We start from the raw sequence: 24847 nt of genomic DNA, 5'->3' as shown, positions 1-24847 counted from the left end.
AGCCTCTTGGGTCCTCATCTGACTGAGAAGTATCCTCATTATATGATATGTCAAAGATGTAAATGAAACCATCCTACACGAAGTACTTAATATGAATATAAATGCCATCCCCCTTGCTTCACCCACATCCTCCTTACACAAAAGAAGGCTGCTGGACAACCTGAACTCCAAGCGCTGCACTATTCCCACTTGCTAATCGAATCCAACTCAGAACAAGTCTGCGGACCCACCCTTTCGATGGATGGGAACGAGGCAACTTGGGGGAAAGAGTGATTCATTCTCCAAGAGATACGCTTTGGAACACCAGCATCACGCCTCCCACCCCACGTGTGTGCACGCATCCGCACACGTGCACACGCAACGTGATGCAGGAGGCAGAGAAAATCCCAGAAGTTTATAGCAGGCTGCCCACGTGGGATCAGTGTTCCCCTGAACACACTTTGGGGTATTCTGGTTATGAGAGAGAAAAGGCCTCCATGAGGAATCAGGAAATGGGACATTCTGAGAGGGTTCTTCCACCACCCAGCTGTCTAAGGACTGACCAGGCAAAGTCCCCTCCAATGTGCCCAGCTCTCTTATTCACATATTCAGTCAACTGACCTGCGTGACACCCAAGCTTCTTTCCAGGACTGCCGGACCTCAGGCCCATACACTTTGGTCACCTTATGGTGCCCACTCTCCATGGGATAATATCCATGGTCTCGACATCCCACGTCCTTGCAATGTGACCTACTTACCTCCCCAGGGTCATCACTCAGCCCGTGCCCTGCCTCACCTGGGGCGGGCGGCTCACTGCAGTTGGCCCGGGGAATCCACAGGTTTAACACCAGAAGTCCTGCAGCCCTGGAGCCCTCTCGGTGCTGAGCAAATCTGGGCGGAATCTACACAAAATCCCCATTCCGCCTACAGGTCAGGCCTTGGCATGTGTTTCCAAATCCCGTTCCCTCTACACAAACTGGGAGATAGCACCTGTTAGGGGTTGAATTGTGCCCCCCCCCCAAAAAAAAGAGATGCTCAAATCCTAATCCCAGTACCTCAGAATGTGACCTGATTTGGAAAGAGGATCTTTACAGAGGTTTTTCAGTTCCAATGAGGCCATTAGGCTGGGCCCTAATCCAATGACCACTGTCCTTAGAGAAAGGGGAAACGTGGACACTGAGACAGACACGCACAAGGGAAGGTGATGTTTAAAGACACACGGGGGGCACCACGTAAAGATGGAGGCAGAGACAGGAGGGATGTGTCAGCAGAGCAAAGACCATCAGAGACCACCACATGACCACCAGAAGCCAGGACAGAGTCCTGGAGCAGATTCTCCCGCTGAGCCTCAGAAGGGACCGACTCTGCCAGCACCTTGATCTCAGACTTTTAGACTCCAGGCCTGTGAGACAAGGACACTGCCTTGGGTAAGCCGCCCAGTGTTTGGCCCTCCATTATGCAGCCCTGGGAAACCGACACACCACCAAGTCCTGACGCTTACAACAGTTACCTTTGATGTGCTTTCCTGCTGGTCCTGGAAGGGACCCCAGACTCCTGGACATCACACTCAAGGTGCCCGCCACCGGTCCTGTGCGTGTCAACCACAACCTTTACCTCTCGATTCCTTCCATTCAGTTAACACTTGATGAGCAACTATGATGAGCCAGGCCCAGTTACAGACATCCGAGTGACATCAGGGAACACACCAGGCGTCCCCTCTTCCAGGAGCTTACAGCCTACGGTCGGTGTGAGGGAAGGCAGATACCAACCAAAAACATGGAAATGGAGCAAGGTTACCGGTGTTTGTGGGGCCGGAGAACCAGCAGGGTAGGTGGGGGTGAGGGGACTGCAGCTTTAGAGGGTTGGTCAGGGCAGGTGTTTCAAGTTGGATTTCCTGATACAGAGTCTCTGAGTTGGAAATCTGTGTGCAAACATGTATTGGGGAGTGATCTCAGGAACACCTGCCATGGGAGAGAGAGAACTGGAGGGCGGGAGAGACGGATGGACGGAGATATAACTGCAACAGGAGATTCGGCCAGTCCATGGGGAACTCAGAACCTGGGATGGTCCGTCACAGATGCCCCTGATGGGGGCAAGGGGAACAGGCTTTTGTGGCACCCATCAACCAGTCACTGGATGTCAGCAGCCCTGGAGTGGAGGGAAGGGGCGCATGCAACTTTGGGCAAGGTGGAGACCTCCTAGCTAGGAAACCACCCCCCCCCCCCGGGAAGGACCCAGATGTGGGAGCCCAGCCGCTCCCAGCTGGAGCCCCTGGCCAGAACATCGCAGCACCCACCACAGGAGAGGGCCTCCAGCAGTGACCTGGAAGAGTCAAGGGGAGATCAGCACAAAGGCTCTACTGCGGGATCATGTCTGGCACAATCAAGGAGCACTAAAGAGACCTCTGTGGCAGGAGGGACATGAAGGAGGGAAGAACAGCATCATCACGGGGCCTCTGGCTTTGTTCACAGCAAACTGAAGGACTCTTGGAGAGCTGGAACACAGAAGCATCTCTTTAGAAGGACCATCGGGCTTCTACGTTGTGATGGATTAGGGATGGCCGAGGGTGACATCAGAGAGATCAGACAGGGGAGACGATAGTATAAATCCAGATGGGACAGATGGTGGCTTGAACCAGGGCATTAGCAGGAGGGGGTGAGAAATGTCATCTTCAGGATGCATTTTGAAGAGACAGCCAACACGATTTCTGGCTGCAGTGACATGAGGAGGGAGACAGAGAGAAGTCAAGAAGTGGTCGGTCTCGACAACCAGGGAACGGAGTTGCCATTAACCAAGGGTGGGGGGGTGACTGATGGAAGAGGTTTGGGAGGGAAGGTGGAAGATGGGTGTTTGGTCTCTGTGTCACGTAGACAAGATGATAATCGGTCAAACTTGTGCTGGGCAAGTCTGAAATCTGGAAGAGGGAAGGGGCTGATGACATTGACCGGGAAGCCAGTGGCACAGGAATGGTATTTAAATGCAGGGGACCGGGTGACCCAGGAAGTGAATGTCCAGAGAGGGACATTGCCAATTTGATTGGTTAAAGCCTGTGATGTTGAACGGGATGGATGCGTTTTAATAAAGGGCAAGGTTACTTTGCCTTAATCCCAACAACCATGTGCAGTGGTCTTCAACCTGCAACCTATTCCTTGTATTCAGAAACTATGGCTCAGCCGATGGGCCCCAGGCCCCTCCTGGGACGCAAACATCCATTCATCGTCTCTCCTCTTCCTCTCCCTCCCCGCTGCCTCTAAACACTTGAGTCTAAAGATTTATCTCCATTGGGAGTAGGGAGAGACGGGAAGAAATCCCAGTCTGGCCTTCGCGCCTATGCCTAATCCTCATTGCCCGATCTGTTTTCTCAATACCCTGTGAGGGGAGAGTATTAGGAACCTTCCCAGCTATAAATAAAGCACACTGGTTCCATTTCATCACTGTTCCTTATGGCTCCACTGCTCACTAAGTCATGGGAAGACAGAGATCAGTGGTGGGATTTGTGCTTTATACAAAGCTTAGAAATTGCTAATCAATAGGATTTGGAACGCAGTAAGAAACCTCTTTGTCACGTAGCTCAGTAAAGGTCTCCTGCATCATTGCTACCCTGTTCCCGTGAGTACCCTCACCCAGTATATATGAATTCAAACATACGTGTGCTGATCCCCTTCCAGGCAGGCACTGCTCCTCTCTGCTCCAATCTCTGCTCTACGCTTCGGCTAAATGACATTCCAGTCCAAATCTGATCATCCCCCTGCTTAAAACATCCCATACTCAGCCCTCCTGCACCGACTCCTCAAGCAAGAGCTCCAACTCCTTGGTATGCACTTTGCCTCCCCCAGGGGCCCTCTGGGGACTCCTCTCCCACCCCTTCAGCATCAGTTCAGAGAGGCGGCAAGTGGGCCATGGCCACGCCCATCAGCTCTACTTGGCTTGATCACAGGGAACAGCACAGCTCAGTTCAGGAGGCAGGTGAGATTTCCCTCCGCAGGGCCAGCTTCCAGCCTCTGCACACCAGGCTCTCTGGCTCCAAGCTCCCATCTACAGACAAACTGCTCTGACAAAAGCTGGCCTTGACCACCGGAGGCCGAATTCAAGACACTCTGGGTCCCCATACCCTTTGATCTTTCTGCAGGATGTGACCCCGGGGATGCTCCCTCCTTCAGGCTCTCACGTTTCTGCGTTTCTTCACTTCTGCCATTTCTCCTCTCTTCTGGTGCTTCTGACACCTCCCCAACAGCTTTAGCTCAGACACTTTCGTGTGTTTCTTCACCTCCAAATGTATTTAAATTGTGATTTTTCTCTTGGGGTCTGTCTTGCCAACAGAATAAAGAACAGTGTCGATAGTCCTGGCTTTGAGGACCGCCAGCCATGAATTCAAACCCTGACTCTGCTGCAGATACAGCCAGGTATCTCCGGGCCTCAGTTTACCCACCTGGAAGATGAGCTGGCCCGTTTGCCTGGCTCACAGGGCTGTCAATAGCGCCGAGTGAGCTGACGTACCAAAGGTCCTGGCACACAGTCTGAGCTCCCAAAGGGTCACCGGTCCCTGAAGGGCTTGAGCCAGGCTCAAGTACACCCACGAGCCGACGAATCCCAGCCCAGATTCCTGCCTGTCCTCTGGACTCAGCTCCCGTGTTGCCTCCAGACTGGTGGACACACATCGCCTACCCCAGCTGCCTGGTCCTCCTCTGCCTCGGCTTTATCTGCTCCTTCAAGCCAACAGCTGATTTTGACTGCAACTCCTCTCTCCCCCCATACTACGTAAAGGCACCAGTTCTTCTGATTCCTCTGCATCAGCATTTCCCAGGTCTTCTCCCTCCGAGCCATCCTCACTGCCCTCCTCGTTTTCCCCACCCTAAGACCCTAAGTATCCTTCCAAAGAGCCATTTCTACCATGCCCGCAATCACTAACTCCCTTACTTAGACTGTCCCGTAGGCCTCCTTTATCTCTTTATCTACAAGCGCCATCCCAGGCACGGGACACAACACATCAGCCCTTCACCATGACCAGGGCTAGCCCCACCCCGCCCATGCTAGGGAAAAGACCCCCCTCACGCAGCTGTCCTGAGCACCTGAGCACCGTGGCACTTCCCAGGAGAGGCCATGCTTTTTCGTTTCCAGGCCATTGCACATGCGGTTCTCAATGCCTGGGACTCCCTCCCAGCCTTTATCTGATGAGAGAGCCCCCTCTCACAGGCAACCTGTCCCAATGCCTCCGGGGTCGGGGGGAGGGCAGTCCTTGTCCCTGCTTTGCTGTCCTGTTTGGGACATCGATTTCTTGACTTGCATCCCTGACTCCCACAGTCGGCTGTGGATGACTTGAGTTCAGGACTCTGTCTTTCTCATTGTTCTGCCCAGAAATCCTAGGGTAGCACAGAGCCCAATGTCCCCCAAGTGAGTAAATCAACAAGTTTATAAATGCATAAACAGAGGAACAGGAAATAAGGCTGATCTGCTTTACCAGGGGCGCTGTGTATGGGAATTCTATGGGAGGGACGCCACATGTTCCCTCTTGAGGAGGATGACATTCAGGAAAGTTCTAATGGGTAAGAGAAAGGGGGAGCAAATGCTCATCGTTGAGGGTTCTATTTAGGGGAAGGACTTGTGTCATGGAGGCGTGGATACATCTGGTTGAGAAAGTGCCTCCCTTGCCTGCCAGTCACCGGCTGGGAGGATTCAATTCCCCGTACGTCATCCTCTCGCAATGCAAGGATATCCAGGCATGTGCAGGGCAGCAAGGAAAGGAAGTCTGAGTCTGATTTCCCCTTGAGTGTGGCACTCGGTAGTTTTGTTGTTTGCAGAAGTACAGAGTGTTTACAGAAGGGATGAAAAAGACATCACAGCATCCGAACATCCATCCTGACCCAAGGGAAACAAACATGCCTGGTAGGGTAGAGACAGAATGCCCGACTCTGGGTCCGAGAACCTCTCCCTCTGGCCACTGGCCACACATGCATACCTGGGCAGACACCGAACCCACGTTAGCCCCCGCGTCCTCTGCAATTTAGGGATAACACTCCCTGTCAAATTATGGGGTTACAAAATTATCAATTTTGTAGTGATCCAGAATTTTAAAATTTTCTTCCCCAGTTAAATTCTGGTGGAGTCTAGTGAGTTGAGACAGAATTCAGGAGATGGTTTCATCAAATGAAACTACAGAGAATTGTTCTAAGAAAGCCTAAAATGTTACCCTTTGGGGGAAACACAGAGCGTGTTGATGAACACAAACATTCACCTATTTTTAGGAAGAGCAGGAAAGGCTCAGCCTTCTACTGGTGACTCCCCTTTTCCCAGAAGTTCCCAAACAGTCACTTCAGAGACCTAAACGTCAGCTTGTGGGACCGCTGGAGCCGTGGAGGGTCCCAGCTTCGGCTACACGCATTTCCAGACTCCTGTGATTCATAAAAGCTCCTCCCACTGAGCGGGTGGAGATCCACTGCCCGATGCCACAGAGTCCCTGAGAGAGAGCTCAATCCTCAGAGCTTCACACTGCGCCTCCCACAGGGGTTCAGGAGGAGGTGGGATACAGACTTGGGAGTGAGGACTCTTGGGCTGAACGTCATGTCCTTCCTCACCGTGTCGGATGATAAAAGTGCTTGCTCAAATACAGTATTAATCTCTACCAACATTACCAGTGACTTTGAAGCACAAGAAGCAGCCAAATTTAGTCATTTTCAGGATAAATGGTTCATATTATCAAGAGTGAAACGTCTCCAAGTTAAAAAACAAAAAGCAGGGCAAGGGAAAAAAATAGAGAACAAACTGGTCTATTACATTTTGTAAAGGAAAACACATGTGTATATAAAATAGCGTTTTGAGCAATATTGGACAAGAAGAAAAATCAAACAGGAGCCCTCAAGGACCTCACTCCCTTACACCTTCTCCTCTGACCCAAGATCCATTCACAGAACCTTCTAGAGAAGAAACATCTGCGGTTTACTAGAGCTCTACGGACATTTTACGGGAGTTCCCAAAGCAATACTTCAGAAACGTGTTGTGCACTTGGAAGTTGCTAAAAGATACTGTGACCTTCCACAATATACATGCGTGTGGAATCAGCACACATACACCTTAAACTTACTTAACATTATAGGTCAGTTATATCCCATTAAGGCTGGGAACAAAAATAAATGTGGCTTTTTCACTTTGGAGACCTCAAATATGGGGCGAAGAACAGGAAGCAGAGTCTCTCCCACGGAGGCCCATACGAATCAGCATGGAGTCCATTTAGATTTTCCACTGGAAACTTTAAAAACAAAAAACAAAAAAGTAAAACCAAGAAGACTTTACCCCTTCCTGGGGGATTAGTGGTCGTGACTATACAGCATCTGCTCAGGGGCGCCTGGGTGGCTCCGTCGGTTGAGCGTCTGACTCTTGATTTCAGCTCAGGTCGTGATCTCAGGGTTCATGGGTTCAAGCCCTGTGTGGGCTCCACACTGGCAGTGCAGAGCCTGCTTGGGATTCTCTCTCTCCCTGTCTCTACCCTTCCCTTTCTCATGCTCTCTCTCTCTCTCTCAAAATAAATAAACTTAAAAAAAAAAGCACCTAATTAAAACATAGGAAGGAAGGCCCAGTTCAGACTCTGGCCAGATCAGCGGCCCCTTTCAGGCCATCTCGGCGAGCACTGCAGGGCCCAGACCTCTATCTACCGAGGAGCTTTACAAATACGACCTCGCTGGCTTCCAACAACGATCCTGCAAAACCACGGAAGGAACAGAGACCAGAGGTTAGCAACTTGCCTGTGGGCAGCCGGCTGATAACAGAAGACACAGAATCCAAATCAAGATGTGTCTGTGCTCATTCCTTCTATCGCCTTCAGGACCAGATGCCTTTCGCTCCCCTGAGGGGCCTGCCTTGTGTTCTTGTAACCACTTTGAGTTCAAAACTAGAAAGGGCCACACTGCCCAGGGGCTTCTGCCTCTTCTGTGATGCCCCCAGGGGGCACACAGGCCTGTGGGCAGCTCACCAGAGGCATGTTCACCTCTACAGGCCACACTCAGCCCCCTGGAAGGGTCTCTTCTTCACAGGCCTGCTGAGCATGTCCTCAGCCAGGGGTTAAGAGGATAAAAGGCTTAAAGCAGCAGGCTCAGGAAGTCACAGATTCAAAGGCAAAAGAAGAGAAAAATGAGACAGGGCAATTGTTGACAGGAATGTGGACTTTCTGGAAAAATAATCCAGAATGTCCAACTTACACATCAGTACTTGAGCCACCGTCACAGGAAAACTTCTAACGATGACTGTTTACAGGGAGATCAAATTCTTATTAAAACAATAATAAGGAATTTTATTCTTAGAGACTCTGGAGCCTACCCACATTCCCCCTGCTAGATGGAGCCCTTGACTCTGAGTGATAGAAATCCTAAATCACACTGACTTGCACACAAAGGGCGTCTGTGGGTTTGCACATGTGGAGAGTCACAGGACTGAACTGGTGTATTATTAGACCCATGGCCTCTTACCCACTGACCGCTCATCAGGGCGCTCGCCCTGTCTCTGCAGCAAATGTGCCCTGGTCAAAGCCAAAGCCCTGGAGACGCTCACCCGGTGGGTTCACATGCACCCCGAACTCCCTGGGCCATAGCTGGGGCGCTCCTCTACCCAGCAAAGCTGCATGTCCAATGGGGCTCGCAACCGTTTATAATCCCTGCTCCCTTTCAAAAGTGAGGGAATGAATGGGAAGGATCGCAACATATTTTAATAAGAGAAGTGAAGGAAAGGATTGTTTCTGACAGAACCAGACAAATCAATTAATTGATCTCTGGCGAGTAAAGATAATTGTATTTCTGAGTCTATTAAGGCACATCAGGGCTGGTTAACTCATTTCACAGGGAGCTGGCTGTCGCTGGCCATTAGGCTCTGGTGGGGATGTCGAGGCATAAACACAAGATGGCATTTTCTTCCAGGAGGCCCTTGACTTATGGCTCAACCATGTTCACTCTGGTAGAGAAAAGGCGTGTGAGTTCGTTCAAAGTGGTTTTCAATCCTAATAGTTCCATGGGTGTCTGACCTTAGACATCAGATCTGATAATACTGATTGCGGGCCGTTTCGTGCAACTCTTGTGTGGGGACGACAGAATTTATCTGTAATCATCTACAACCTCCGGGGCAGAAAATCTTCTAAGTGATATTGAAGAGGAGGTGTGGAGGAAAGGCCAGGAGATGAATCTGACCGTCGGGGAAAACCTGCACTCTGAAAGAAAGTCAGTTTGATGTAGAGCTTTGTCTGACTTAAGATTTAAAGTCAAATATGAATACGTTTTCAAGGACAAATGCTAGCTCCCTTTTCGGCGAACAGTAGTAGGAATGAAGGTTCACAACCTCATATATAGGCACAAATGAGATATAAGAAATTGATGACTTAGGACATCCACATAATGGGTTTACGCTTAGTTGTCCACTTACGTATTTCCTTACGAGAAAATAGTTGTAAATAAAATAAAACCCTCCACTCTGGCTTCCAGAATCCACACTGGAAAGCCAACACGGGCTCTCCATGGGTTCGTGAACAAAGGGCTTGTATGTGCAAAGGGAGGCAAGGTCTGGTCTCCTACAGGGAAACTTGACAAGTGCTGATGCCTGGGGTCCCGCCCTAGAGATTATTTATTTAATTAGTCTGCAGGGTAGATTTTTGGGTTCTGCCGATGATTCTAGCACATGGCCTAGTCCGACACTGTCATAGAAACGTCCTGCGCTGTTCAACCAGACTCACCTGGAAAACACGTGAAAACATGGTTTTCTGAGCCTCACAACCAGCCATCCTGACTTGGTTATATCTGAGCCAGGACCAAAACTCTGCATCTCTAACAGCAGCAGAATGGTGACTAGCCACACTTTGAGGTGCATCGATTTAAATAGTACATTGGGGGGTGGGGGTAGGCGCCTGGGTGGCTCAATCGGTTGAGCGTCCGACTTTGGTTCAGGTCATGATCTCATGGTTTGTGGGATCGAGCCCTACATCAGGCTCTGTGCTGTCGGCACGGAGCCTGCTTCGGATCCTCCATCCAACTATCTCTCCGCCGCTCCCCACCACGTGCATACACTCTCTTTCTTTCTCTCTCAAAAATAAAAAAACTTTAAAAAAAATAAATAGCATATTAGGAATTAGGAACTGTTTTCTCATGATTAATATCATTTAATAAAGATCCACGTGACCCCACCTGAGTTGCAGGAAGTTCTGAAAGCAGCAGAAAGTTCGACCCAGGCAAACACAAGCTGTCATTGATCTCCTAGGAGGCACCAGGCCCCATACTGGGCTGGGCACTGGCCATATAAAGTCACATAGGATTGGGTCTTTACCCTTAAGGAGCCTAAGGCCATTTGACAAGAGAACAAAGCCAGAAAGGACAACCACTGTTATCTCAGCATGTCTGTGACATTAACATCACTATAGTGGCCAGTCGAAGGAGGGACTGGCTCTCTTAAGTTCTGTGATCCCCCTCCCCCCTTTCTTTCTTTCTGTTCACTTCACCGTGGCCTTCTGGGTAGGCTCCGCTTCCCGACACCAGCGGGCCATTCTGTGGTCCTGCCCTTCCAGGTCCTCTGCACGGCTGACTGCCACCCACCTTTCAAGCGGCAGCTCTGTGTGATCCACTGCCAGGGCCCCTCCTCTGACTCTGCCCACAGGCTGGCGTTCCTCTGCTGTTTCTCTGCACAGCACCCCAAGCCTGTCTTTGTCACATAACTTATTGCACATCGTGGCCATTTCCTATGTGTGTGTCTGCCTCCCTCGTCAGCCGGTAAACACTCTGAGGGCACATGTCTCCCATCTCCACGTTTCTAGAGCCTATTACAATAGTGTATGCTCATTAGCGTCTATAGCAATGACTGTGTGAGTGGACGGCAGAGTAAAACAAGACAGACAGGCTTTAAGAATATGGGAACGAGGTGTTCATAAAAACTGGGCTGAATGCAGTAGGTAAATATCAATGTACAGAAATAGTTTGCACAGGAGGTTATATTTAAGGTGGAGCTTGGTAGGGTAGAATTTTCGAGGTAGGTATTAGAAGGACAAGGGTCAAGACTGACCTGAGCACAGACAATAAGGCACAGAAATTTAAGGTCAAACCATTCGGGGTGTGAGGGGTGGGAGCGCGAGCAAGCTGGAGGGCTGTACCCAGGAAGGCACGGCCGGCACACCAACCCTTTCGGATGGTGACTCCATTAATCACATTAAGGACAAGCAGGGGGCAAGGATTCATTAGTAGGAATGACAACGTAGACAGTACCTGGGAGATACCAGGCACCACGCTAGGTGCTCTGCGTGTATTAATTAGTGCAACTAATACCATAAGACTTCTGATGACCCCATGAGACTGTGTCATAGACACTTCACAGGTGACAAAACGGTGGCTCTCTGCATTCTGAAAGGATATTTTCACGCCCTCAGAGCTTACAAGTGTCAGAGTCTGGCTTCACGTTCAGGTCTGACCCCCAGGCCAGGCTCCCCAGGCCTCCCTGCCTTTTTGTCAGGACGAGTCTTGCTGCCGAGCACGGGTTGACAATTCACCAATGTCTGTTGACCAGTTTCAGGAGAGGCTTTTCCTTTGGGAATTGTCTTCAGTCAATGTAGACTTTGGATAAATGCAAGTTGACTGTTTGCTCAAAGCAAACATCACCCAAAGGCAACATGCATTCTGGGACTAGAAAAACCATCCACAAATGTAAATGTGCTAGAAGCAAATAATCCCCGGTCGGGGCAAAATCTCGAGCAATATGCTCAGTTCTGCATCCACGTGGTTCTGGTCCAGCATCTCACAACGGGCAGTGATGCTCTGGGACGTCGGATGGAGGTACAAGGGGCATTTCTCATCAACTGGAGAAACAGTTGTAACTTGGACGGCCACAGTCAAATTCAGTCTAAGGGCACACTCCTTCTTCTGCAACCCCCAACTCTAATTTCTACCTCCTGGAGAGTCTTGAGGCACATCCTCACACCCCCAAAATGGGCCAGCCTCCCCAGATGCTGCCTTCTTTTCCTTGAACGGCCTGTGGAAATCCTCCGTTTTCTTTCATGCGGTGAGCAACTTGCCCACTAGGCTTGGATGGCGGTCATCACTCCACCATGGAGTGCTTGCTGGTAAGGTAACTACATCTCACTGTGAGCACGGCTCCTGCAGGATTCAGGGCAGGAAAATCCTTAGTGATTGAGCACCACAGACTGCGCCTGTCAGGATCCCCTCTGGCAGATGCAGAATCCTGGCTGGCACCATGCCTAGCCCGTCCGCGACTCCCTGCAGACTGGGCTTAGGGGACTGGGGGCTCTTAATGTCAAGGTCTTATTGCTGATGGGGCCCTAGAGATCTTAGAACCCACTCCATCCCTGTAAGAGGTCTGACTGCTTCACCCAATGACGTCCCAGCCTGTCCACGGCCATCCATGGACGTCCCAACCTGTCCACGGCCATAGCTGCTATGAAGCCCACCCTCAAGCATGTTCAGTCACAAGATAATACCCTCATCCACATCAACATCCAACACCACAGAGTCTAGCATGAGGAGCTGGAGGAAATCTGTGAGATCCCTTGTCCCACTAGACCAGTGGCCACCAAGTGCCAATGATTTCATAAAGTAGAAACGTCTTCAAGCGTGCAACCCCACTATATGTACATTTATTTATAATCACATGCACGTACAGTTGTATACTCCTATGCGATGTGCATTATAAGTATAGAAAAAGGTCTTTGCAAAGATCACAGAAGGAATGTAATAATCCATGTTTTAAAAATCAATTACTTTTATATTAAAGGAACACATAACCTTTTTGCTCTTTCTAAAAATATACACAGTGCAGTGATTCAATGTTCGGATTTTAATTTAGCCTGATTAAATATCAGACTTTGGTGGTGAGCGCAGGGTTATGCAAAATGACTCCCCAAAACACACGGATCTAGAGGATCTTAGGCTTGCTGAGAGAGTCATGGTTTCCACGCTCGTCTTGTAACCCCCTTAACCAACGGCACGGGGCCCTCTTTGAGTTCTGGATGTGTCCCTAGAAATGTCTTGCTAATGGATATGATCTCATACAAGACCTCGTCAATGCCTGAAGGCCCAGAATACAATCAGGACAAGGTGCGTTATGAATAATTATGGTGACAAAGCCACATATCAGATCGTTGTTTTAAATGAGTTCAAATCTCTCAGTCTGCTAATTTGGGCATCTGATCAGCCTGTCACTCCATCTCCGCGTGTGTGTGACCAGGCTTGTGCAAGAGAGGACCAGTGTGGTTCTGTCATTCCTGCTGTTTGCTATGCTTTAATTATTAATGCCACCTTCAATTCATGACGGCCTTTTGGTATCTGTTCTGAAGCCACTTGCTAGTCTGTGACGGTTGGTGCAGTTAAAGGTAGAAAACAATTTACAGGTGCGGGTAACTGCCCAGTCACAAACTGCAGTATTTTGCGCTGCGAGGGTGAGGTCGTCAGCTCATGTGTGCTGTGGGACAGCCCTCTTTTATTTGATGCTGGAGCTACTAAGTGGGATTCATCACTGTGTGCCGTGTGGACACAACAAGGTTTCCAGGATCAGTGTGGATTCTAATTATTAGCGAAGCTTGATTTCTCTCTTAGTTTTGATTAAAACCATCGTAAGCAGAAGTGTTAGTATTTTCTGCCCACATCTTGGTGGATATTTTGTGCAGCCCTGGGGAGAAGGCAGCCCACTTTGGAGACCAGGCTCATTTATCAGACCCCGAGCAATTCAGCCCCAGAGCCCCACTCTGCTACGTTACAGGTGTGTAGCATTTCACTGCCCTGATCCCAGTTACCTGTCGGTCAAAATAAAGATAATATCACTCATTCTCTGGTTGGTTATGAGGATTTAGGAGATATTGAATAGAAGTGCCTCACACTATGATAGACACATGACATTATCAGAAATGCTTCCCTTCTCGTAAATGTAGAATCTGAAAGGCAGAGTGGAAGGACACGCCAGAGGAGCTCCAAGAAGCAGTAACCAAGCCGGGACTCGGGAGGTCCGGCCCCAAGCCCAGACCCTTCTCACTCCACCATACAACTTCTGACCAAGTGAGGAGGGCGATGAGCTTGACCCACGGTGACGGGTTTCCAGAGGAGGCAGAGTTTTGCTCCCTCAAAAATCCAGCTCCAGAACTCCTAGGCGCCCCTGTCCCTGGAACAGAACTGGTCCCAGGATCGTTTCCTTTTCCCCTCACCATCTGATTCAGGTTGCCCACCAAAACGGGTCGGCCACCGAATTTTACCTTATGTAAGAAGGGGCCGTAACATATAAGAGGCACTTGAAGCATTAATTTCAGCCTCCTTTTGAACCTGGAGACTAACCTTGGGTGGCAAGATTGTCAAAGTGTCACAGATTGGTCCCCTTCCATCAAGAGACTGTCTCTGTTTCTCTACCCTGAACCCAGACTGTTCTCGCACTTGGCTTTGGCCAGCAGAAGGCCACCTGTGCAGGGTAGAAACCACCCCGTGCAAGCCTGAGGACAGCTGGCAGGAGGCTGTGTGTCTTTCCACTCCTGCTCAGAGGACTTACCTGCCAGGTAGACAAGCCCGGCTCACCTGCTGCCTCCAGCATTTGGATTTTCCACTTGGTGAGACAAATAATGAAAATCCTTTCCTCATTAATCCAGAATACCCTACAACCTGCTCCAGCTTGGTAGAACCTTCCCGACTGGAGCCCGGCTCCCATCGCCTGCCCTCCCTGAGATACATGAGCTACATCGAAAGCTGTTGTTTTAAGCCACTAAGGTTTAAGGTGGTTGGTTACAGAGCAAAAACAAACGTTTAGATGGAACCGCTTAAAAACATAAAGTTGAACAAAAATCACAACGGCTGCACTAATGCTTGGGCAAATCTTGATTTTTAAAGTAACCTTTTCCTTTTTTCCACAAGCCTCCCCTCCTCCCTTCTTTGGTTTCAGGAACGTGGTACCATCCCTGAAAAAGACCAAGGACTAAGGAGGCTGGCAGCACATACTCCATTCCTATCGAAAGCGGCTAGATCCTGTATGTCCCTATAAAACACTCCAGCCCCGTCCTCTGGGAAGACTTGCAAGTTTTTGAAGGCCATAGCCTGCTTCAGCCTCCTTTTCCCAGCAAAGCAATAAAGCTATTGTTCCTCTTTAACCCAAACGCTGTCTTCGAGTTATATTTTGGCTCCGAAGCACGGAGGTGGTTTTCCACAACATAGATGCCTCCTGTTTGGCTCTGTTAACCTGAACACATCACAAACTCAGTTACTATGAACTTAGGCCCCCTGGTCTGCAACACAAGGAAAGTAGTAGCAGTCACTGTGAGTACACGGCCCTGGTCCGGGTCTGGATGCTTTACGTAAGCATTTCACCTTATTATTATTTGCAGTGACCCTGAGAGGTAAGTCTATCGTGACGACCTAATGCGATCATGCGTGTGAAACGCCAAAATCAGAGTATGTCCTCAAACACTGCAAGCGACTACGTTCTACTTCTGTACTTACAGAGGACATCATACATTTTCAGTCTGTGAGAAATGGAGGCACAGGTTTTACGATGCGCAACTTTGGGAGATGGCCCCACACATGCTGGTCGTGCAGACACCTTTTATCATCAGAGCTACCCAAGCAAGCCTCATGTCCCACAAATTCACTTCCCCCTCAAACTGACTACTGTATGCAATGGAAATAGCAACTCGGAGGAGAGAAGATAGACGAAAAGGGCAGGAGGGAGGGGAGAGATTCGCGTTCTCAAGTGTCTGTCAATATATGGGTGATTTTCAACTGCACTAAACATTTGGATTTTACACTTGACAGGAAAAATAATGAAAATCCTTTCCTCATGAATCCAAATGCCCTACAACCTGCCCTTATCATCTCCACTCCCTGCCAGGAAAAATACACACAAACACCCCATGGGGCGCCTGAGTGGCTCACTAGATTAAGCGTCTGACTTCAGCTCAGGTCATGATCTCATGGTTCGTGGGTTCAAGCCCCACGTCAGGCTCTGTGCTGACAGCTCAGAGCCTGGAGCCTGCTTTGGATTCCGTGTCTCCCTCTCTTTGCCCCTCTCTTAATCACGCTCTTTCTCTCTCTCTCTCTCTCTTATCTCTCAAAAATGAATAAATGTTAAAAAAAATTAAACACACACACACACACACACACACACACACACACACATGACCCTGAACAACAATGAGGTCCAGGGCACCCACCCACCTCCACGCAGTCAAAAATCACGAAGGACTTTTGCCTCTCCAAAAACTTAACTACTAACAGTCTACTGTTGACCAGAAGCCTTACTGATAACTGACAACACAGTCAACTACACATATTTTGTATGTTATATTACATACTATATTCTTACACGAAAGTAAGCTAGAGAAAAGAATATGTTATTAAGAAAATGTTAGAGAAGTGACATTCGCAATACTATATTGTATTTAAAAATCCATGTACTGTGGACCTGCACAGTTTAAACACGTGTGGTTCAGGGGTCAACTGTATATGTACACACACACACACACACACACACACAAATAGAAACAGTGACGCATACTTACCCTCTCTGAAAGAGATCCACATTATAAAATTTATGTAGCTCTACAGAAAACTCAACCGTTCCTTGTACTTCAGACATGATCTTTTTGGTTCATTACCTGAAAAACAAGAGAGAAATTAACAGCTTGAGATCACGTCAGCCAAACACAGAGAGCCTGGGCTTCCACGAGGGGGACCCAAGTATCTGACCAATGAGGACCACAGTGTGCCCACTGGATGTCATCACTCAGAGTTTCCTTTAAAGGAAAAGACACACAGAGAGGAAGACACACTTAATGTCACTCGGCCCACACCGGAAGGACGGGACTTGAACCCAGTTATCCTAATCCTAAGGCGGGTTAGTCTACCGCCTTGCTTATCTGTCGGTGCCATGGAGGCAACAGCGTCCCAGTGATGAGCATGTGCCTCACAGCCAACGGGGCTACAATCCCTGCTTTTCTGCTTTCTACCTGTGTCGCTTAATGTCTCCTTATCTGTAACGTGAGCCCTCATAACGGCACAAAACTCATAGCTAATGGACAGATTAAATGAGTCTACCACACGGAGCACTTTGCTCATGTCCTGACATGCGTAATGATTAATAACAGTAACTGAAAACGACGTTATCGTTGTTAGCATAAATACCACCTCTACAGTGCTGAGGTGCCCGGGGTGGCAAGGACAGATGTGTTTTCTACCAAGCACGGTAGGCAGAGGGAGCAGGTGCCGTTGCCAAGCAGATGCTGAGCCCAACTTGACAGAATGCTAATTTTCCAAGCTAGGAGACCGCAGGGCCAACCACAAGAGGGTTGGGTGGGAAATTAAAATAGTCCAAGTCTTGGTTTGCCATAGGAAAACTCAAGGTCAACTCAAGGTAGGCTGAGTTTTCTGAGGATATGAAACCATCTAGATACCAGTGATTTGGAGGAAGGGAAAGGAAGTGACTTTTATGGAGCACCCACTATATTCTTGCTGCTGCATAGAGTATTTTATGTAAGTTGCCTGATTTTGTCCAAGAAGAAATTTGTGACCAAGCTTCTTGCCGCATAACACAGATAAGAAAGGGGATCCGAGAGGCTCTAATCTGGAGCCGTCTTCTTCATCTAGCTTTTGCTCAAGCGGTGTGTACCTTAGAAGGTGCCCTCACTTTTCCCAAGCCTCAGTTTGCCACCATGCATAATGGGGTGATACGAGCTACCTGGAGGAGTCTGCAGAGGACGGGAGGTAATCACTTGCAAAGAGCAGGTTCTTGGGGGAAGCAGCAGGTGGTCACTGGGTGGGAGCTGACGTGATCCTGGGGACAGGACAGTGAGTGAGAGGAAGGAGAGAAGCTAAGAGGGTCTCTCTTAGCTGACACCTAGGTCTCCTTTCAAAGCCCCTCTTCCTTCAGCTCCCCAGATGCCTCAATGACCAGACCACCATTGCTGTGGTTCGGAGCCCGACCTCGCTGTAGCCAGTGGGGTCACGCCAGGCCAGCTCCCAAGAATAAGAGCCTAAGACACTAACATGCTCTTAACTCTGTATCTCAGCTCTGGCAAAGGTGCCACGCAGGGAACCGTTTCTGAAGATGCAGAATTCCACTTACCCAATTGAAATGCGGCAGATCTGAGAACACAACCTCTATAAATCCTGCAAGATGGAATTTCAAGCTGACGAGCCCAGCTTGAAAGGCCTGGCTCACAAAGTGTGCTGAAAACCCATCTCCCTAAAGGGAGAGCCCTCGGGGTGCGCACCTGACCTAGCCGAGGTCAGCGTCCCACCACTCAATTTTAAGGTCAAGGCATTTCCAGTAAGAGTCGGAGAGACGGCCAGCAAAGGAGGCCACTCTGCACTTGGTTTCATTATCACACGAAACATAGGGGCAGTTCCATCATCCCCGCTTCCTCGTCCTACGCTGCTCTCAATCCTTCAAACACTGCAGAGCCAGCAAAGACATCCGACTCCTGCTTGGGGTTACCAGGGTCAATAATTCCTGACCCTCCCTGATCCCTGACTCTGGGAGGATGCTACACAGTACGGAGCAGAGGGAGAGCAACAGCGACTAACATTCAAGCCACATGCCAAACCGCACGCTTCTATCGTGCGTTCCGCCAGAGGTCTCTGCGGCGGGCAGCGTTGGCCCCGGCGCACCCAGGGGGTGGCACGGCCGTGCACAAGAATAGCACTGAGCCAGGAGCCTGAACGTGGTAGTTTTCCACCTCAGGCCTTTGCTGGCGGAATGGCTGGGGCAGTGTTTTCCTGGGGAATTGATATTTATACCAAAAAAAAAAAAATTAATGTATGGAGGATACCACATAAAATGTTGCTTTCCCCTGGGAAGATGCACCCTCCCGTCCCACTAGTCAGGACTAATAAGCTAGAACTTGTTAGTAAATGCAAACACAGCTTATTGGTGGAAAGCTGCGTGCTCCTTTTTAAGACCATGTGATTCATTATAACCAAATACCCAGTTAGTCCATGAGGAAGGTGGGCTCACATTTAAAAGACCAGTTTTAGGGGCATCTGGGTGATTCAGGCAGTTAAGCTTCCGACTCTCGGTTTCAGCTCAGGTCATGATCTCACGGTTCATGAGTTCGAGCCCCACGTCTGGCTTCGAGCGGACAGTGAGGAGCCTGCTTAGCATCCTCTCTGCTTCCCTCTCTGCCCCTCTCTCGCTCACTCTCTTGGTCTGTCTCTCAAAAAAAATAAAAATAAAAAAACTTGGAAAAAATATTTAAAAAAATAAAATATAAGTCACATTTCATTTTAAAAATTTCACATTGGGCAAGAAGATGCCAGCTCTACGGGAGAATAAGCCACAACAACAACAGTGTTCGTAAATATACGAATGGCTCAGAGAGCGGTCACTGCAATACCTTCATTGCCCACACAGTAGAACTGACTGACTTCTCCAAGTAGAAGGTGTATGGATTCTTAGTGGGTGTAGCTACTGCTGCGTAACAAATGAGCCAGAGCTTACAGGTGCACACAGCACCCATGTGGCACACACTCAAAACGCCCCACATTCACATGACACCCATACACCCAGGACACACTCAGACACAAGCATGCACACACACACACACACACACACCGATTTGTTTTTAATTTTTTAAAATATTTTTACTTATTTTTTCAGAGAGACACAGAGCACTAGCAGGGGACGGGCAGAGAAGAGAGGGAGACACAGAATGGGAAGCAGGCTCCAGGCTCCGAGCTGTCAGCACAGAGCCCGACGCGGGGCTGGAACTCACAGACCACGAGATCATGACCTGAGCCGAAGTCGGACGCTCAACCGACTGAGCCACCCAGGCGCCCCTCACACACACACCTACCATACACACATAATACATACACACCAACACACCCGACCCACAATACACACCAGATGGCACATCCACAGACATCTCCACACTAACTCCCTACCACAACCACCGCCACATCCACGCAAGCAACAACCATTCGACCACATTTGGTGTGGCCCTGAGATGCTCAACTCCCAACGTGCATTCCCTGAAGGCCTCCTGCACATCCAGGTACTACGCCTACTAAGTGGAAAAGCTGACTTGTCCTCACAATGCCCAAGACCTGGGCAGGGCAGGGGCACCTGGGGGGCTCAGTCAGTTAAGCGTCCGACTTCGGCTCAGGTCATGATATCACAGTTCGTGAGTTTGGGCCCCGCGTCGGGCTCTGTGCTGACAGCTCGGAGCCTGGAGCCTGCTTGGGATTCTGTGTCTCCCTCTCTTTCTTCCCCTTCCCTGCTTGCTCTTGCTCTCTCTCTCTCTCAAAAATAAATAAACATTAAAACATAAAAAGACTGGGACGGGCAATCAGGTGACAGTCACAGGGAGGGTGATTGAGGACTATAAGAAGGAGTCCTGGGTGCTCGGGGAAGATGGCCCTGGGAAGGCAGACTTCTGAGCGATGAGGCCGTGCCTGGTCCAAGGTCATGGAGGTCAAAGTGAGGAGAAGGGATACGTGCACCCTGATGTTTGCAGCAGCATGGTCTGCAACAGCCCAGTTATGGAAACAGCCCCAGGGTCTACCGACTGACGACTGGATGAAGAAGATGTGCTGTGTGTAAGTATAAATACAAACATAAAAATATAAATACAAATATATATAGAGAGAATGGAATATTAGTCGTAAAAAAGAACGAAACCTTGTCATTTGCAACAACACGGATGCAGCTACCGAGCACAACACTAAGTGAAACAGGTCAGAGAAAGACAAATACCATATGGTCCCACTCGTACGTGGAATTTAGGAAACAAAACCAACAGGCAAAGAAAGGGGAAAAAAGAGAGAAACCAAGAACCAGACTCTTCGCTGTAAAGGACAGCCTGATGGTCTCCAGAGGGGAGGTGGGTGGGAGGCTGGCACCTGTGTGGGGGCAGCTGGCACCTGGCGAGCGTGATTGGGGCACGGGCACCTGAGAGAACGGTGAGGGTAGGCCAAGGACCCCTGCTGCATCTGGCAGAGACGATGTGACACACGCTTCAGAGTGGCCTTCCTTGCGGGTGGGGGAGAGAGCGGGGTCGGTCTGTGGAGCGCAGCCGGCTGGGTCCTGCTCACCTGGGCCTCACCATCCTCCTCTGTAAAATGGGAGCCATAATAATACTTTCTTCATGGGGTTGTTAAATTAAAAAATGTTAACACATATAAGGCATTCAGAACCCAGCACAGAATGAACCCTGATAAATGCTGGCTATTGTTAGCTACTTAAAAAATTTTTTTTAATGTTTACTTATTTTTAAGAGAGAGGGAGACAGAGCACAAGAGGGAAAGGGGAAGAGACAGAGGGAGACACAGAATCCGAAGCAGGCTCCAGGCTCCGAGCTGTCAGCACAGAGCCTGACGCGGGGCTCGAACCCACAAACTGTGAGACCGTGACCTGAGCCGAAGTCGGATGCTTAACCACCTGAGACACCAGGGCGCCCCTATTGTCAACTTTATTACAGAAGGCACAGCCAGGGGAGAGAGTGGAAACAGAATGTGGTGAACTTACTGTTGCCTCAGGTTTGCATTCATTCAGAACGATCTTTATTGAGCATCACCCACAGTCCTGCCCTTTCCGGGAGACTTGGAACCCCATATCTGCCCAGCTAGGGATGGGCCCATCTCGCGAAGCACACCTTCACACCTTGGGAAGCAATGAACCTCCCATCACAGAGAGTGTCCAGGCAAAAGAGGGGGCCCTACTGCTCAGGGATCCCCAGCCCCTGTGTTGTTTTTAAGCGACAGTTGAATTCCCTCTCAGCCACAATGTTCTAGGACCCAGTAATCCCCAGGCAGACCATGTTTAGCTCAGATTAACAAGAACAAGCTATGAGATTCAGAGAACAGAGCTGCTGTGTCAGGGAGCCCCATCTTGGAACGATCTCCACCTGCTGCTGAGTTACCCACAATGCACGTTACACTGCCTCTCACAGCCTGGATTTCTGTACTTCAAGGAAAAGCCAAACAAGAGAGTGATGTGCAATGGTAACTAAAGAAACGGATTTTTGTGAAGTATTAAACTGTTTTCATTGCCAGTAGGGTCTTATTAAAGTAATGAGGAAACACGATTTTGGAAAATCAAGCACGTTACTCATTCTTCCTTGAGGGTAGAGAAACTCAGGGCCCTTGGAAATAGGAGTCCTGTCTATTTACGGCTTTCTGAAGACTCCACAGCTCACCCGGTGGCCGGTTCACAGTAGAGGTTCACAAGTACATGTGGAACTAACGAACAGAGGGACAGCATCAGAAAACAGAGCTGCAGCCAGAGTGTGACCACGGAAGGGGGGCAGAATTCAACAAGGAAGAGCAAAGCCACCCAGGACAGGACCTGTACCACGAACAAGTGTGAGCACAGGCATCAATTACGGGGGGAGAGAACATGTTGCTTGTGGTTAGAGAAACCTAACGAGGCCGGCCAGGTGAGCCCTTCCAGAAACGTCCGGCACTGTGGACGGCACCAGGTGCGGAGAACGAGGCATGACCCGTGCAGCGTGAAGCGGCAGGGAGGAACACGTCGGGGACGAGGGCAGGACGTTATCCTAAATCTCCCCAACCACAGCACGGCTGGGACCACACTGTGGGTGGTCCAGCTTTCCTCAACATTCGGGGCAAGGAGCGTCGCTGACACAACACACAACACGTAGGAAGCACACAAAAGCAGATTCTTGGGTCCTACACCCAGACTTCCTAACGAGGCTCAGAATGGGATGTGGGAACACTCGTGCTGAAGTGTGGACCCCAACACACCCGCCTCTCACACCAGGTCTGATGGGAAAACGACCCACGCAGCCAATTCCGGAACCAGAGACCGGAGGACTACACCTGCTGTCCATCCGTGTGACCTAAGGAGGGCAAGAAAGCACCTCTGGGAGCAAATACTGGATGCTTCTCTTTCAAGAATCAAGCCCCACTTCTTACAAAGCTTCAGAAAGTGGTCTGGATACGTAAACTGCCACATAGAAAGCAGGAATTCTGCGTGGCATCTGGAACAAGGTCTTCATGGCAGCGTGTGTGCATGTATGTACGTGAGAGAGAGAGAGAGAGAGAGAGAGACAGAGATAATAAATCTTTACCCCCCAGGGGCACCTGAGTGGCTCAGTTAAGTGTCCGACTCTTGACTTTGGCTCAGGTCACGATCTCGCAGTTTGGGAGTTTGAACCCGGCACTGACAGTGCAGAGCCTGCTTGGGATTCGGATTCTCTCTCTACCCCTCTCTCTATCCCTTCCCCGCTTGCACACACTCTCTCTAAAAATAAATAAACTTTAAGTGTGTATATATATATATATATTTAATAAATATATGTATTATATGTATGTATATATATTAATAAATAATAAATATATATATATTTAATAAAGCTTTACCCCCCCAGGGGTAACACAGAGGGTTGAAAACAGATGTGACTCCCAGCCCTCCAGGGACACCTAAAGCTGACTTCACCAAGAATAACTGTTAATAACTGTATGAATGCTGCGTTTCGAATTTGCTTTTCCTTTCATTATCAGGTTTCATTGAGATTTTTCTTTCTGTGTTTGCTTTCCTTCAGTTGTAAACCACTACCACACAGAACGGTCTATTCAAAGACATGCAAAACTCATGGTTTGGGTGGGAGAGACTCCTGGTTCTCTCTTCCAAAACCGTGGCCTGCGGCCCTCTGCCCTGGTCACAGGGCCAGGAGATAGAGGGCTCTCCACTCCTTATGCTGGAGGTGTGAGGAGTGACCCCAAGGCTGTAGAAGGGTGCCCACCACCCACCCAGTTGTCTGGTGCTGACCAATGTTGGATTTCAGTCCTCTCTTCCCCTTACCCCCTGCCGGGTATGAATGTGTCCCCCCAAATCCATATGTTGAAACCTAATCCCCAAAGTGAACTTGTTAGAAGGTGGGCCTCTGGGAGGCGAGTAGGTCATGGAGGGTGGAGCCACCAGGAATGACATCAGTGCCCTTATATTAGTGACCCCAGACGGCTGCCTTCCCCTTCTGCCACGTGAGGGCACAAGGGCTCTGCGACGAGATCAGGGCCCTCATCAGGCCATGCTCCCCCCCTGGCCTCTGGCTTCCAGCCTCCTGAACCATGGGAAACGTATTTCTTTCTTTTTTTAATTTTGTTAAAGTTTATTTATTTATTTTGAGAGTGAGCAAGAGAGCAAGCCGGGGGAAGAGCAGATAGAGAGGGAGAGAGAGAGAGAATCCCAAGCCCCGATGTGGGGCTTGACCCCATGAACCCGTGAGATCGCGACCTGAGCCAAAACCAAGAGTCAGGCACTTAACCAACTGAGCCACCCAGGAGCCCCAAGAAACACACTTCTGTGATTCATAAGCTACCCAGGCTGGTATTTTGTTCTAGCCCACTGGAATGGTCTAAGACACCCCCAGAGACACCTGTTGTCAACTCTGACCATTGTTAGCTTCTCAAATCCGTCCCCTTCCCTCCATCTCCAAAGCCATCACCCTGCTGTCCTGGTCACCACCCTCTTGCCGGGACTATTCCCCCCTCCCCCTCTGGTGTCATAGCTGAGCCTGAGTCCTTGCATGAGACCCTGTGAGGACGCTGTCTCTCCAGGGACGCGGGGAGCATGCCAGTGCATCAGGTGCCGAGCACCGGAGAGCGTCACGTGTCTACTAAGGAACCTTGACCATTTCCTGGCGGTTGGCAATCAGTCACCAGCCAGCAGTTCTTATCTTATTTCTGCTTTCAACGCCGCTGGCAGAAACTCAAAAGGCCGCTCACAGAGTCCAGCCCCAAAGCATGAGGCCACCCTCCTCTATTTTAGAAGTTCCAGGGGCCCTGGAGGCCCGGCCTCCACATCAACTAACATTGAGTAACTGTGCTTCTCTTTGCGATATTTCTAAAATGTTTCATCAGTGGTTCGCATTTTTCCTCACACGTTTTAGACCATTCTCAGTTGCCTCTGA

General features: G+C 49.6%; 1 protein-coding gene across 1 annotated transcript in view; it reads right to left on the bottom strand.

Annotated features, from left to right (window-relative positions):
* FAM135B (family with sequence similarity 135 member B) overlaps positions 1–24847 on the bottom strand; it is a 282653-nt gene that overhangs the window by 166399 nt on the left and 91407 nt on the right. The window contains 1 exon segment of the mRNA XM_030304415.1: positions 16478–16573. Coding sequence (XP_030160275.1) covers positions 16478–16554 — 77 coding nt within the window. The 5' untranslated portion in view covers positions 16555–16573.

Source organism: Lynx canadensis, chromosome F2, assembly GCF_007474595.2.
Source record: "Lynx canadensis isolate LIC74 chromosome F2, mLynCan4.pri.v2, whole genome shotgun sequence".
NCBI classification, from domain to species: Eukaryota; Metazoa; Chordata; class Mammalia; order Carnivora; family Felidae; genus Lynx; species Lynx canadensis.
Note: the sequence above shows the minus strand (reverse complement) of the source record. Positions and strands in the feature narration are given on the sequence as shown.